The sequence below is a fragment of the Pipistrellus hanaki genome, assembly GCF_964339955.1.
Source record: "Pipistrellus hanaki genome assembly, chromosome: 12".
NCBI classification, from domain to species: Eukaryota; Metazoa; Chordata; class Mammalia; order Chiroptera; family Vespertilionidae; genus Pipistrellus; species Pipistrellus hanaki.
Genome location: NC_140514.1, coordinates 9071802 through 9087010, shown reverse-complemented (window position 1 = coordinate 9087010; position 15209 = coordinate 9071802). Strand labels below are relative to the sequence as shown.

The following is a 15209-nucleotide window of genomic DNA, read 5'->3' as shown; positions in this document are numbered from 1 at the left end:
TGCTTAGAAGCACAGTGACTAAATGTTATGAATATTTCACTCTTGCAGATCTTGCCAAATGGTTCTCCATGTTTGAAAAAATTTACATTCTCACCAAGAGTGAGTGAGACTTGACTACTTCCACATTTTGCTGATCTTCATCATTTCTTACATTTAATAAAATTATCCACTAAGGAAAGTTATAATCTGTTATGAATATGCATGTTAAAATTCTAAATGATTAGCAACTGAAATACTGATTATAAGAGAAGAATAACACATTATGACCAAGTAGGCTTTATTCCAAAGACACACAAGAGTGATTTATGGTCAGCAACTCTACATACAATCCAGTCAGTCAACAGATTAAAGGAGAGTAACACGTAACACATGACCATGCCAAGAGATGCTGAAAATGTTTGATAAAATTCAGCAGTTATTCCTAATGAAATCTCTTGTTAAAACAGGAAATAACTTATTTAAATAAAATAAGAGTCTTCACCATAGAGCAACACAAATATTCTAAATAACTATTCAAACTCTTTCAACTAAAATCAGTAACAGAAATGCCTACTATCACCATTATCACTCAATACTATAATAGTGTTTTAGACAATGAAGATTCTAGAAAAGAAAAGGATCTGTCAAACATTGGGGGGAAATTATTTTTGTGAGAGTCATCATCATATTTCTAGGGAAAATTGCTGGAATTAATGATAAAACTTAGTAAGTATATATAATAAATTTGTTGTATTAAAGGTAAGTACACATAAAAATAGGCTTTTTATTTATAAGAAGCTTTTAGAAATGGAAATGGACTTTAAAAATCCATTCACAGTAATAACCAAAAGACTAAGAAACAAGAATACATCTAATAAAAAAAAGTCTCAGGATTTAAATGAGAAAACCTCTCAAAACTTACTGAAAATATAGACAAGATCTGAGCAAATGGAAAATATGATTTTCTTAGTTCTTAGAAGACAATGTCCAATTTCCCAAAATTAACCTGTAAATTTCATGCAATTTCAACCCTTAATTGGATAATCACAAAGTTTAAATACCTGAGAATAGCAAAGAAAGGGAGTAAACTTTTTTTTAAATTAAAAATAAACAAACAAACAAAAGGAAAAAAAAAACAGCATGCAGGAGTGCAGGGTGGGAAAAAGCTCTACCTGGCCATTTTATTAAGTCACTGAATACAAACACGTTATTAGTCACTGTACTTGAATCCATATGATATTGCCATATGTAAAGAGAACTATAAGTGATACAGAATCATACACTGAGAAATCTCATTGTATGTGAAAATTTAATATATGACAAAGACGACATTTTAATTCATTGGGAAAAGACAATTTTTTTATTAAAGGGTGCTGAAACAACTGGCAAACCAGTAGGAGGAACTAAAGTGGGATCCGTAGCTTGTATCCAATATAAAAACGAATTCCAAATCGAGTAAAGACAAATGTAAAACCACTAACAACAAAAACCAACAGTAAAACGCAGGAGCCATTCCAGACTATACATGCCACCCAGGAGTCAAGAACACTTTGAAATTTTTATATATTCATAAATGTATATATTTTGTAAAATAATATAATATACTTGAATACATACTACAATAAAGTTTTGAATGGAAAAAGAAATAATTAACAGACAAATTATAGATTTTGGAGAAAACTTGCAAATGAGTTTATATACAATATACAAAGAGCACTTACAATTTTTTAAAAAGTGCAAATATGGACAAAATATTAATAACATGAAATGAATGGAAAAAATAAAAATAAAAATTTTAAGTGTGGCCTGGCCGGCATGACTTACTGGTTGAGCATCAATCTATGAACCAGGAAGTCACAATTCGATTCCCGATCAGGGGACATGGCTGGATTGTGGGCTGGATCCCCAGTGTGAGGTGCGCAGGAGGCAGCCGATCAATGATTCCATCTCATAATTGATGTTTCTCTCTCTCTCTCCCTCTCCCTTCCTCTCTGAAATCAATAAAAATATATTATTTTTTAAAAAAAATTTAAGTGGTAATAAAAATATAAATATGTAATTCACCTTAAGAGTAAAATCTAAATGGCCAAGTTTTCTAGGGAAAAGGTATTTATTAATGTGATCAATAGGGAACTTATAATAGTTGGAAAAAATATTTGCCACCAAGAGTAGAAACTCTAAATATATATAATGTACAAAAAGCTCCTACAAACTAGTTAAATAAAAAGCCAAACACAAAAGAAACATGGGCAAAAAGATATAAATAAAATAAATGTAAAGGAAGAAGTAAAAATATAAATATTCGTGATAGGAGGAATTCTAAAGAATGGCCCCCAACATTTTTTGCCCCTGGTGTTACTCCCATGATGGTTACAGTTACAGAATAAAAAGATTCTGCAGATGTCATCAAGGTCACTACCCAGGTCACCTTAAGATACTGGAATTATCTGCATGGGTCTAACCTAGTCACATGAGCCCTTTAAAAGGAAGCGGAGGATTTTCTCTGGCTGCTAGCATAAGAGATTACGGAGGGAGTTAAGCACAAAAAGGGTCTAATGAATCCTTGATTGCTTTGAAGATGGAGGTGACCATGGCAAGCCCTGCAGAGCGACCTCTAGGCGCGGAGAACAATGCCTGGCGAAAGGCAGCCAGGAAACAGAGACCTCCATCCTACTGCCACCCTGCGTCCAGCAATGGCAAGGAAATGAATTCCGCCAACGTGAGTCAGCTCGGAGTGAATTCTTCCCCAGCCTTCAGTGAAGAGCCCCGCCTGGCACACACCTTTGTTTCAGACTTATTTGGACACCAGAGAGCCCAATCAAGTGTGCTTGACGTTCTAACCCATAGACAGAACTCTGAGATAATACATGGGTCCTGTTTTTAGCTGCTAAGTTTATGGAAATTTGTTATGCAGCAATAGAGCACTAATGCATTAGGTAATTTAATTATAGGTGAAATCCAAATGACCAAAGAACAAATGAAAACTTGTCCTGCTTTCTACTTGTTAGGAAAATGCAAACAAAATAACACTGAGAAATACTCACTGCCAGGTGTCTTTATTGTTGTTTTTAATGATGCAATAGCTATTGCTAGTGGGTATAAAGGTTAATACTATTTTTATACATATATAAATTGTTCCAGTCATTTTGTGAACCAATCTGACAATGGGTATTAAAAATGTTTTAATGTTTTAATGTATATATCTCTCAACCCAGCAATTTTACTCCAGAGAATCATGGTTGTAAATATGTGCTCAGGCAAAATTACCATAATCATTAAAATCTGGTAACAAAGTAAATACCCATTGATTATGGAAGAGGCTTAATAAGTCATCGTCATAAAATATTACATGGCATTAAAAAAGAATGAAATAAGAGCTAAAGGTAACTTGGAGGAATTTTCACCATATATTGTTGGATGAGAAAAGATGCTATATATATCCCAATTATCTAAAACCAACTGAACCACTAGAAAAACTTCACTTTATGCATAAGATTATATATGTATATTAAGAAATTTTAAATATATATATATATATATATATATATATATATATATGCTTGTAAAATGCTCACAATACATATAAAAATTTTAAGTTGCAGAAGACAAAACCCCAAATGTAATATGTGTATACATATTTGTATGATCAAGAAAAATACACAATTCAGGCCATTGAGAAGTGGGGGTGAACTGGTGTGGTGGGGTATTAGCTTTGCATTATGCACCTTAGTTCATTTATTGCTCTTGTAATTGTACTATAGTTCTTTTAATTTGCATAATTCTTATAATCTGAGAAACATAAATCATCACCCTTCCCTGCTTTGTTTTTCCTCAGCACTTATCACTAATATCCTATTTATCTTGCATTATTTGTTGCTTCCCCCACTGGAATGTAAACTGCATCAGGTAAAGAATTATGTTGGGGGAGGGGGGGGGGAGGTAAGGGCAGAGGGTGGGGCGGGAACCGGGTGGAAGGAAGCTATTGGGGGGGAAAGGAGAAACAATTGTAATAATCTGAACAATAAAGATTAAAAAAAAAAAAAAAAAGAATTATGTTCACTGCTGAACACCAGAACTGTCTGGCACTCACAGGCGGCACTCAAATATTGATGAAAACAGTGTTTTACGTGTAACTTTTTTTTTTTTTAGGGCTACTCTTGATGTTCATTTAAACCTTATTGAAAAACCTGATATTCTAGAAGCTATCTAAAGTGTAACAGAATCACATGCCAAGAATGTGAATTCAGGGAATGAATAATTATTGGATACTTATGACTACCTCACATTTTATCAGATGTTTTATGCCTATTATCTCAAAGCAATCTAACGAGGTGGCTCTGTAATCCCCATTTCATGGATGAGAACCAACTTGGAAGAGTCAGCTTGTCTACAATCTCACAATTAATGTCCTCTGCCCAGGCCCAAATCCTGTTCTTTCCTCTGTGTTGTGTTGATCTTACAGGAATCGTATTTTAACAATTTAAAAAGAGAAAATAATTTTGCATACTATATAGGTTTCATATTATTCTGAGATTTATTTAGTTGAATATTTCATACTTAGAATTCACTCTTTTATTGATGATTCTATTAAGAATTTAAGTCATTTGATTGTTACATAGAAATACCTACTCACACTTGTTGATTATTTTATTCCTGAAGCTATTAAGCTGTTCAGCTCCAGGCCACAAGCCCCGTGGGCCCTGCTGGCATGCAGCAGCAAACCAAGACACCACAGAACTATTCCTAGGAGGGTTCATGGACTTTGAGATAATTACCATAGAAACTTCCAGACAATAAGCAGCCCTGAGAACATCCTGAGGGATTTGGTCCCAGATTCTTCAACTCCAAAGCAAGCTCCCCAGAGGAATGCCTTTCTAAACAAGCTTCACTGGAGGAGCTTTCTCCCTCCTTGGAGGAAAAAAAAAAAAGCCAGTCAGGAATAGCAGGGCCACCTGAGGGTCCCAGGTTGGTGTTGGGAAGGTTAGAAAAAGAAGGGGCACCATAACAAGCCTTGAAGACACCTCCTGGTCCCCCCAGGCTTTGCTCTGTTCCAGTGCAAACAGAGAGGGTGCTGCCTGGGCACTATTGCCACCTTCCAGGTGAGGTCCAAGCCCCTCTTCACCTTAAAATATGCAGCCAGACATCAATCTTAGAACCAGCTCCACAGATCTAAATACACTTGATATAACCCATGGACTGGAAGCCATGATGTTTTTGTCTTTGATGACCTCTATAGAGCTTTAGAAATGTGCCGATAACTCAATCAATCACTATTTGAGTACCTTCTGTATAGTAAGGCATCAGGAGAGGTGCTAAGGGTAATATAAGAAAAATAAACACGGTCCCTGCCTCAAGGAGCTTATAGAGACAGAAGCAAACAAATAATCATTAACTGCTTTTGTTGTTGTTGTTAGGTGACCAACAGTACTTAGTATGTAAAATCTGAGTTGAGGATGGGGTAGAATCAAGGCATTCAGAATAAAACTCATCACACTATGGGTTACCCATGCCTCAAAACCCACAAGATTTTAAATATGTAAAATAAACTTCTATCTTCCTTGCCAATTTTGTACTCCCCAAATAATTTCTAAAATACAACTTGTGTTGTGCAGAGGCAAGCTGTATATAACTTACATCCAGGGCACAGATCTGCCTAGATCTATCATCTCCCAAGTTCAAAAATAAAATTATTGCTGCCTCCAGAAAGCAATGATATTTCTAAAGAGAAAAAAGTCTGCTTGCTTGCAAGCTTCATTTTTTTAAAATTTAGAATTAGATATGAATTCCTAAGTATCCTACAGCAATGAGAAATAGGAGCTTATTGTCTTGCTTGTTCAAAAGGCAGATGAAAGGAAAAAGTGAACGTCTGAATGTTTTATAGTTGGGAGAAAGCCTGATTTCTCTGACTCTGAGATAGACAAGGAAACTGAACAAGTATTATTTTAATGAAAACCAAAGCTTTCATTTAAGTGAATTGAATGTTAAATGGCATTTTGGTTGAACGGGCATACTTTTAAAACTTATTAATGGCAAACTGTTACCTACCAGCCTATAGCTCTGAGAGACTACTATTAACATTATTTACATCACATATATGCTGTATCTAAACGTTCCATTCATTTTAACATGTATTAAAAGCATAAGGCTCCATGTTTATCTGCAAGCTATGTACAGTACTATTGCTTTCCCTGTCAGCAAAATGCTGAGACATTTACAACGTATAAAAGCATTCCTACAGTGCAGTTGAGTATTGGAAGCAAAGAGTGAAGGGCATCGGGAATGTTATTCATCAATGACTGTCAAAAGATATGTTAGACCAGTGGTTGGCAAACCGCGGCTTGTGAGCCAATATGGCGCGTGCAAGCCACAGACTGCCGACCACTGTGTTCGACCATTGAGGTCTGTTTCTAAACATACCTTGAGTGAAATTATGCCTTTAAAAGGCCATTCTAAAATACCTAGGCTCAAAAGTCTGTAGAAAAAGATGTAAATATATAATTTAAATACTTTCAAAAACAGTCAAGATCATTAAAAACAGAACTGATCCAATGCAAACGGATCTCTGCCGGAAGCCAACTCCAGCATGTCAGCAGGGCTGAATCATCTGGAAATGGCTGAGGGCATTTCAATCTACAAGTTATTGCCTCCTGCTGGCCAAATACCTGGACAGCCAAGGCAGTTTTTCCCAAACCTGATAATCTGACAATGAACTCTGAGTACTAAACCCTGGACTTTGATGTGTAGATGTACCTTGCCTTAGGACAATTTGTGTTAATAAAAAGCAAGGGGTCCTGAGACAGGGGAGAACTTGGCCAACTCCTCTGGCCCCCCAAATGCCTTCCAAAATTATGTTTTGTCTCTGGACTCTTCATTAATTTACACACAGCACCTTCTCCAGATTCCTGAACCCTTCTAGATGCTGGACCAAGAAAACCAGCATTAGTTCTCCTGTCTTTTCATGAGATTATCAATTTGCCACATGAGAACATTTATCACATGTCTAGTCCTTATTCAGACATGCAGATGGCACAGCACACTTGGGCCTGTTAACATAGCTTCCTAAAAATAGAATAAAAGCTATGTTGTCTGACACTTTACCAGAGGGGAAGGAGGGCTCTGACACATTTCCCAAAAACTTCTGTATTATAAGGTCCAATGACAAGCCAGCATGGACCCACTCACTTTTAGAGGCCAAAGGACCTCAGAGGCCAACTTTCCAGGCCATGTAAAGAGAAAGGGAGACAGTGAGGAGTGGACTGTTCCTTCTTGGTGTGGTACTTCTTTCCCTACACCCTCACCCAACTTATCCATTGCCCAAGTAAACTGTTTTCTATGGCATTTCTTTTGCTCTAAGATAAATCCATCTTTTTAATGAAAAATTCCTGCCTTGGTGCCACTCCCATAAATAATCGAATGTTAGCATACTTCAACCTTGCAGCACATCTATATATATAAAAGCCTAAGTGACCATTAGAACCAGTTGGCCAAATGACCGGTTGCTATGACAACACACTGATGACTATGGGGCAGGTGCTTAATGGAGGTGGTCAGTGCGCTTCCACAGCCAACCTCCGGTGGTCCCTCCCCTCAGCCAGCGGGGGCCTGATCAGCCTTGCTCAGGGCTGGCCAAACCCCCAGCCCCAATCACCCAATCAGGACTGTGCGAGATGAGCCCCGATAGCTAGCCAGGCCGAGGGGCCCCACCTGTGCACAAATTCGTGCACCAGTCCTCTAGTCCTATATAAACCACAAGTATTTTTACAGTTCATGTTCAGCATTACATTTTGCTTTCCGTGCAGTTTTTAGTTAAAGGAAGTTTTTCAGTAAGGGAATTCTCATTTATGGGTGATGGGTTTCCTTACCATTACCCTTAATATGATGTTGCTATTATATGAGGTAATTAAAATTCTTTGGTTTGAGGTCATAGATTGGAAACCTGGTACATGCATTGGATCTTACGAGGGCATGAAGAACTTTGGCACATGAATTAATAAAAACTAACTCTAGGACTCCAAGCACTATTTAACAGATGTTTTACCGTAGGCTCTCCTTCACATCACTGGATTAATTGTCTCTTTAAAGAGGCACACAGGAAAAGTAAATGTGGTATTAGCATCTGGACAGTCTTCATGTAAGGTGAGTGGCTAAGTCACCAAGGACAAGAGAATTTTCTACGAAATAGCCCCTTCTTATTAGCAAGAATATGGCAGATTTTGTTCACCCAAATAGTAAGATTCATCTTCAAGTCTAGTAACAACTAGGGATAAGATAAGGGTTAGGATTTTGCAGGATCTAAGAAATTCAAAGTGAGTCATTCTTTCATTTGATGGGCTTTAAATTCTGTTTGATTTTGAAAGTATACAAAATATACTAAGTATTTTGTGTTCCAGAAAATACTGATTCAAATGTTCAGAGTTGTGTGTCAGTGCTCCTCCACAGAACTGGAGTGTCCCAACCCTCCACAGAACTGGAGTGTCCCAACCAACGTAAACAAAGTGTAACTGAGGAATAACAAGCAGAGGATGCTTCATGATGGTGATGGTGTAAACTAAAGGGTGCTGTCAGGCTTTCAGGTATTTCTAGGGGATACCCCAAGGACCATGACAACTCTGGGACCCCACAAAACCTCAGTGCTGGTCTTGGGAAACCCATTGCAAGTCAGAATACCACTCTGAACCTGGGCTGACCCCAGGGGCCCATCAGTTGGTGAAAAACGTGACCTTCTGAATTAGATCACTCTAAAATAACTCTAAGCAAATAATGTTCATTAAAAGGAACAAAAGGGGGGACGGGGGGAGGGAGGGACATTTCTGACACTACTGAAAAATGTGTACATACAAAAGGACTTAGTACTCATTACTACAGCTGCATAGAAAACATCAAAGACAGTGGATAGTTTCAAGGACATCAGAAGGATATAGCATCTCTTCCATATAGTATTGTGACTCCAGATTGGAACAAAGAGATTGTGAGTTCTGAGCAGGCAAAGCACTTGAAAAATAATGTTGATATGAAGGAGCAAGAGAAAGGACAAGGATAATGCTTATGTGTTAAGTAGCCAAACAAGGAAAAAATAAAAACACATGAAATTTATATATATTTATATGTATAATTTTAAAAAATTACATAACTCAACACTTGAAAAAAATAAACATGTGGCCCTGGAAAGTACCAATGATCCAATCTTACGGGGTATTTTAATTTTACTGGTTTTCCTAAGGTCCAAACTCTATAATAATAAACTTCTCCACCGTATCCACAATTAATAATTAAGACTGGTTCATTATTTTGGATTCACGTCTACTTTGTCTAATACCCTTTTATTTCTCTGTACCCCTCATTTACCACTCCAAAATAACAACATCAGGTTGGATTAAAGTATTTTAACTGCAAATCCACTATATTTCAAATCTGACAAATATTTCAATTCATGACACCTATAGCACATTATCTATATTTGTACACTTTATTTTAAAACAATAATACACTTAGAGCCACCAGAAAAGGATATCTCAATTAGCTTATCTATACCCTGAATTTACAAAAGAAACTTCTTGCACCACAAAAATTAGCATTTGGATTAATTTACATTAATTGATATTATAACTAATTTTTAAAATACCTGAAGATCAAACAATTTGTCCCAGGGCTCACCAGTTGAGGGGTGTAGGGTGTGGAGAAAAGGAGTGACTTAGGAATCTGAACTAATGATGCCCCGAGGTCAGCTCTAGTAAACTGTAGTTGAGGAAACATAAAATAACCAATAAATTTCAAGATTACAAAGAAGTGGTTCCTAAAGAAGTGGTTCCTCCTAAAAACAGATATTAGATCATATAGTCGGGACAGGTGTAGGGGATAACTCTTAATCTGGATTGGAAAAAAGTGTGTGGAGAAGGTATGGGGCGGGGGAGGGGAGAATGTATTAGTTTTTCACAAGAGGCAAACTTCAGCCAAACAATGAGAAGAAAGTAGGAAGAGAGGTATGTGATACATTGAAGACTTTCTGATCGCTGATAACACCAAATTTAGCAGCTCTCTACAAGTCAACTAAAATACCATTCTCTGAGACATTTTCAGAGAGGAGCTAACATAGAACCAGAAAAAAAACATTCTACATTAACAAGGCACTCACTGGTTCACAGCCTGTTAAAAACCCAGGCAGACATTACAGTTAATCTAAGTTAAAGTCAACTTTCTAATTTGCATCAGAGGGATGACAAGCAAGTGGTCAAATTAAATCAAGTCAAAGCTTGATTAGCAAAGGTCCAGAAAATGCTGGCCCCCGAGCACTACATCAGTAACACTGCTAGAGTAAGCAAATGGGGACTAGGGATCTATGTTTGGTCTAATATTTGCATTTTTAAACATTAAAAAAAAATGATGTAATTTGTTAAACACTTTGTCAACCTTCTGTCCCTCTCACTGATATGGAGACTCAGCTGGATAATGAATATGGCCAATTAAAAAGCCTTCAGTGATAGAAGTAAACATTACTACAGTCATTTACTAATGACCTGTCCTCTGGTTTTAAACACAGCTGTTAGTTCTTTGGGACCTTCCCCTAAAACCAACTTTGGGAATTGATATATTTCACAAAATATACATATTTCTGTCAGCAACTACTTTTGTACAACTTGAATCCCAGTGTCAAACACTAAAGATCTGCAAGATATAAATAATTAAATGAGTAACACAGTAACGGAGGCAACTGCTAAGTAAATAAAATTAATGATCATGTACTTAATAGCTTTGAAATAGTTTTCAAAGAACAAAGGAAGCTGAAGAAAATTATACTCAGAGTTCTCTTTCTCTCTCCATATATAAATTCAGTAATAGTTTGGCTCTTGGTTGAAAACATCACACAGACATACACACTAACCAGAGATCAACTGTCTAGACTCACTATCAACATTAATGATAAAATTTAAGTTCTTTCAAAAGAAAACCAAAATTAAAACTAAGTCTTTCAATCTGATTTGTGACATCTTAGTTCAATATAACTTAAATGACCAAGCCTGAGAAAAGCACCAACACAGCTTTTTCAGTTGTACCCAGCCATCATTTCGTATGTTATAAAGATTTGCTTTAGTTAAAATGGCAGCAATGACAAAGAGGTAGATATGACAGATGCCATTTAAATACTATTCTTAGGTGGAATTTTAACTAGTTCAAGGTGTTTAATCTAAAAATAATTTTTACTAGTTGAATCTCTTCATTACATAAGGATTTCATGACATGCTCTTGTGTAAGGGGAAATACATGAAGTACTAAAAAAGGTGACCTTTTAAAAATTACATTTACTTAGCCAACATTAATGAGATCCCATAATTTTGGTGAATCAGTAACTTATCCTTTTACCTGAACTTGACTATAATTAAATAGTTATTTTCTTCTCTTCTGAAATTTTTAGGAATTCACATGAAATGTCCCCTGAAGTCCTAGAAGTTGAGCAGATACATTAAAAAGACATTGATGGTCACAAATCAGGAACTTCTCAGATTGGCTCACACACATGAGCGCGCGTGCGCTCATACACACACACACACACACACACACACACACACACACACACACACACTCACTCATTCTCTCTTACTCTCCCCACTCCCTCCAAAACTCAATCCTCATCCTTACTGTAAGGCTGCATTTGTATTTTTTTAAAAGGCACCTCTCATTCTCTAGCTATTGCCTTCTTGATGATATCTGTTTTGTTAAAAATCCTGAATGTTCAATGGAAATAGTTCAGTACTGAGAATGAAATATTTTTCAATTCACATTTAAATAGCCAAGTTTTCTTACATTCAGATTTTAATAAACTAGAACGACAATCTTTAAAACAAGCATGCTAGCCTATAATGAATATAATATTTACAGTAATTTAAACATTTAGAACTATATATTATACTGCAAAAGCAAACAGCACAACACTCATCATACTCATCATTACCTGCTGTGTACACTACCTCCAAAAATGAAAATACAAAACAGTAAAATGCACCTATGGTTTTATATATATATATGTATATATATATAGTCTCTATATATATTATATATATTCTCACAATATATATAATATATATTTATAAAATATACATACATTTTAGACATTTTCAAATAAATCATCTCCAAAAAAAAAAAAAATCTGTAGCAAGAATACTGAAGGAATGAAAGTCAAATAAACAAAAAATTTCTCACAAAGTTCATTATCAGTGATGCAGCTCAATTTCTCCCCCTTTAGTCATAACTAAAATGATTATAAAAGCTAAATACTTTGCATAACTAATTATCTGTTTAATGACAAAAATTGATAAACTTGTTCAATAGAAAAATACTGAAGGTCATTATATCACTCATGTTAAATATCTATGGTTCCAGTAGCAAATGAGCTCCAAATGACAGCTGAGTTTTGAGAAGGGTGCTGCAAGCTCCCACAGGTGTACCCACAGCATAGGAAAATAAGGCAGGAACCCACATCTTCTGATGCTTTTCATACTATTCCAATACATTTCATCCAAAATATTTACAAACTAAGCCCTATGAGAGTATGTCAATGACTGTTTTAATTTTATTTTTTTTCATTTTGTTCACCTTTCTGGTGGGCTGAGGGGAAAATCAGACACATGAATATACTTCTAACTGGCTGGAAGACACTTTGGCTCATTTCTAGGCTGACATCACACAGCGCTAGTAGAGAGGAATCTGTTTCTTTGTACACTCTCCAGTGGCACAGCATTGGCTTCCTAAGGAACTTTCAACAGTTCCAACACTTGCACTACTATCTACATTATCTCGTGGTTATTTTCCACTCACTATCAGAAAAAAATCAGCGGTGAGGTATAAAATGCAGGTGAATAGAGAAGTCTTGGTTTTGAGAATTTCAGTGGCAGGCGAAGGTACTGAAGACCATGGAAGGTAATTAAAGCAATAACTGGCAAAACAATAGCTTTGTAGTTGTCCATCATAAATACAAGAAGGGTGGGCACCTGGCTAGAATTTTCCAGTATCTTTCTACAAATGTTAGCAACAGCATTACTTTACTTTGTGAAGAACCAAAAGAGGAATTCCACAAACACAATGTGGAATTCCATATCTGCATGGGAATATAAACATTCACCTGGTATATAGCTCAGCTATGATATGGTAGCTCATGTCCAGGTCAATTCATTTGATTATACAAGAGTCCCTTGAGCCCACTGTTAATAAAAGCTCAGATGAAATGACAAGGTAGCTGTGTCAAAATATTAAAGCACATTGTATATCAACCAAGGATTTAGCACAGGCCCTGAACTTTAAAGAAAATTTGCCTGTATATTACAGATTTCTAGAAGCAGACAAGCAGTAATTTTAAAGAAAAAAAGTTAATTATCCACATTAACACCAGGATACTTCTTCAAGGAGAAATATCAGTACAAGTGCAAATGTTGAGACAATGGAATATGTGAGGATAGGAATGTAGGAATTGTATTAAAAGGTTAAGATATTTAGGGATATGGATTTTGTAAAGTCTGAGAGCCTACTATATATACGTTTTCCTGAAAAGGTGGACTTTAGTAATTTATTTCTAATTTCTAGATTGGTCTCTAACATTATGAATGATCAAGAGTGAGTGAGGAGAGGCAAGAGTTGCAGGGATGAGGTCTGAGTACCATGTTCAGAGAGTGGGTCATGGGACTCCCAAGAGCTGACGACATGTTGGTCAAAGGCAAGGAGCTCAGGGGCCCCTGGTCCTTTAATATATGGTTTTCCACAGAAACAATATTGATTTGCCATTAAACATATTGTGTTTTAAGTTAAACAATGGAGGAAGGGTAGGGAGAGGAAAAGAGAGAACTATTTACCCAACATTTTACACTGAACCCTTCCATGCAGATTTTCAAGAGGTTCTTATTGGAGATGCTAATGGAGAACTTCTGAGGTAAAAAAAAATTGGCTTTATTTAGTATGTCTGCAAAAGCAGCTGAGATTAACCATACCCTTTGGACTGTTAAAACATAATTATGAAATATTTTTTTGGTGTCAGATAATTTGAATATGAGAGACAAAGAAGAAAGAGCAAAGATCATCTGAAACATGGTTATGTGGGTTTTGATAAATGAGTACTTGCAAATAACCACCATTTTCCAACCACTGAAAAGTTAAGATTTTACCTATATGAAATAATCACTCTGATACTGTAAATACCATGTGAATAAAGTGAGTTTTAAAATTAATAGAAATTATAAAGATATGCCCTGCTTGCCCTTAAAATTAAGCAGAATTAAGTTAAATCCTTTAGTAAAAGCAGACTCTATGAACTACTCTTCACAATGGTATTTTTGACAACTAAATTTTAGAATGTTATCAAATCCACTTTCAAAAAAATGTAATACAATACAGAAATGTGCTTACAAACTGAGTATTTGTCTAGCATTTCTGCATAATAATATATTTGACATATTATTGCATTTATTTTTTCCCCCCAATAGGTAAAATGCTTTGCCTGGTGCTGTATGTGAACAGCTAAAAGAAGAGCTAGATTAAAAACTCACTTAACACTGCCTGGTCATTAATGCTCATAGGGATTAGTACAGCAGGTATGGTATTGATTACTGTTTTGACTAGCTAATGTGTTTAACAATATTTCTCAGGGGACAAGTAGGTCTAAATTTTTGCTCTTCCTCTACTCATTCCCAGCTATGGAGCTTTTTGTTATCCCTTATAATGTGCCCTATTTACTCAACAGGGGACAAGCTAAACCTATGTTCGCTCAGGCCTGCCTAGCGACTTAGAACTACTCCAGAAAGAAAAGTTCCTATTTTGGGGGAAATCTGAAACAAACAGTTTTCAGGCTCCAGATTCAGCTGAGCTTGCAGCAACCTGAACAAACCTTAGTTTTAGAAAACAGTATATACGAATTGCAAAACTATACTTTACAAATGTTCTCTGTGCTCCTTCAGCAGAACAAAAGGACAGAATGGGTTGATTCTTTCCCCGGTCTTCTGTATCTCTTTTGTGCAGTTGGTTATTTATAAAGAGATAGAAGATGAAGAAGATGCATTCTGTCATACAAAGACTTTAGCCAGTGCATCAGCCCCGGCACTGGCTATATAGCATTTGGATGGGTGGAAAGCTACATCATGAATAGATTCTTCAAACTTTTTCCGATGAGCTGTAAACTCCTGGATACATGTCTTACTTTCTAGGTTCCATAAACGTATTGAACAGTCATGACCTATATAAAAACAAATAAA

The 15209-nt window shown here is 36.1% G+C and overlaps 1 protein-coding gene across 2 annotated transcripts in view; it reads right to left on the bottom strand.

Annotated features, from left to right (window-relative positions):
* Positions 1–260: 260 nt before the first annotated feature.
* STRN (striatin) overlaps positions 261–15209 on the bottom strand; it is an 81685-nt gene continuing 66736 nt past the window's right edge. For both annotated transcript variants that reach the window (XM_084900600.1, XM_084900601.1), the window contains one exon: positions 261–15190. In XM_084900600.1, the coding sequence (XP_084756726.1) occupies positions 15021–15190 (170 nt within the window). In that variant the 3' untranslated portion in view covers positions 261–15020. The remainder of the gene's footprint in view (positions 15191–15209) is intronic.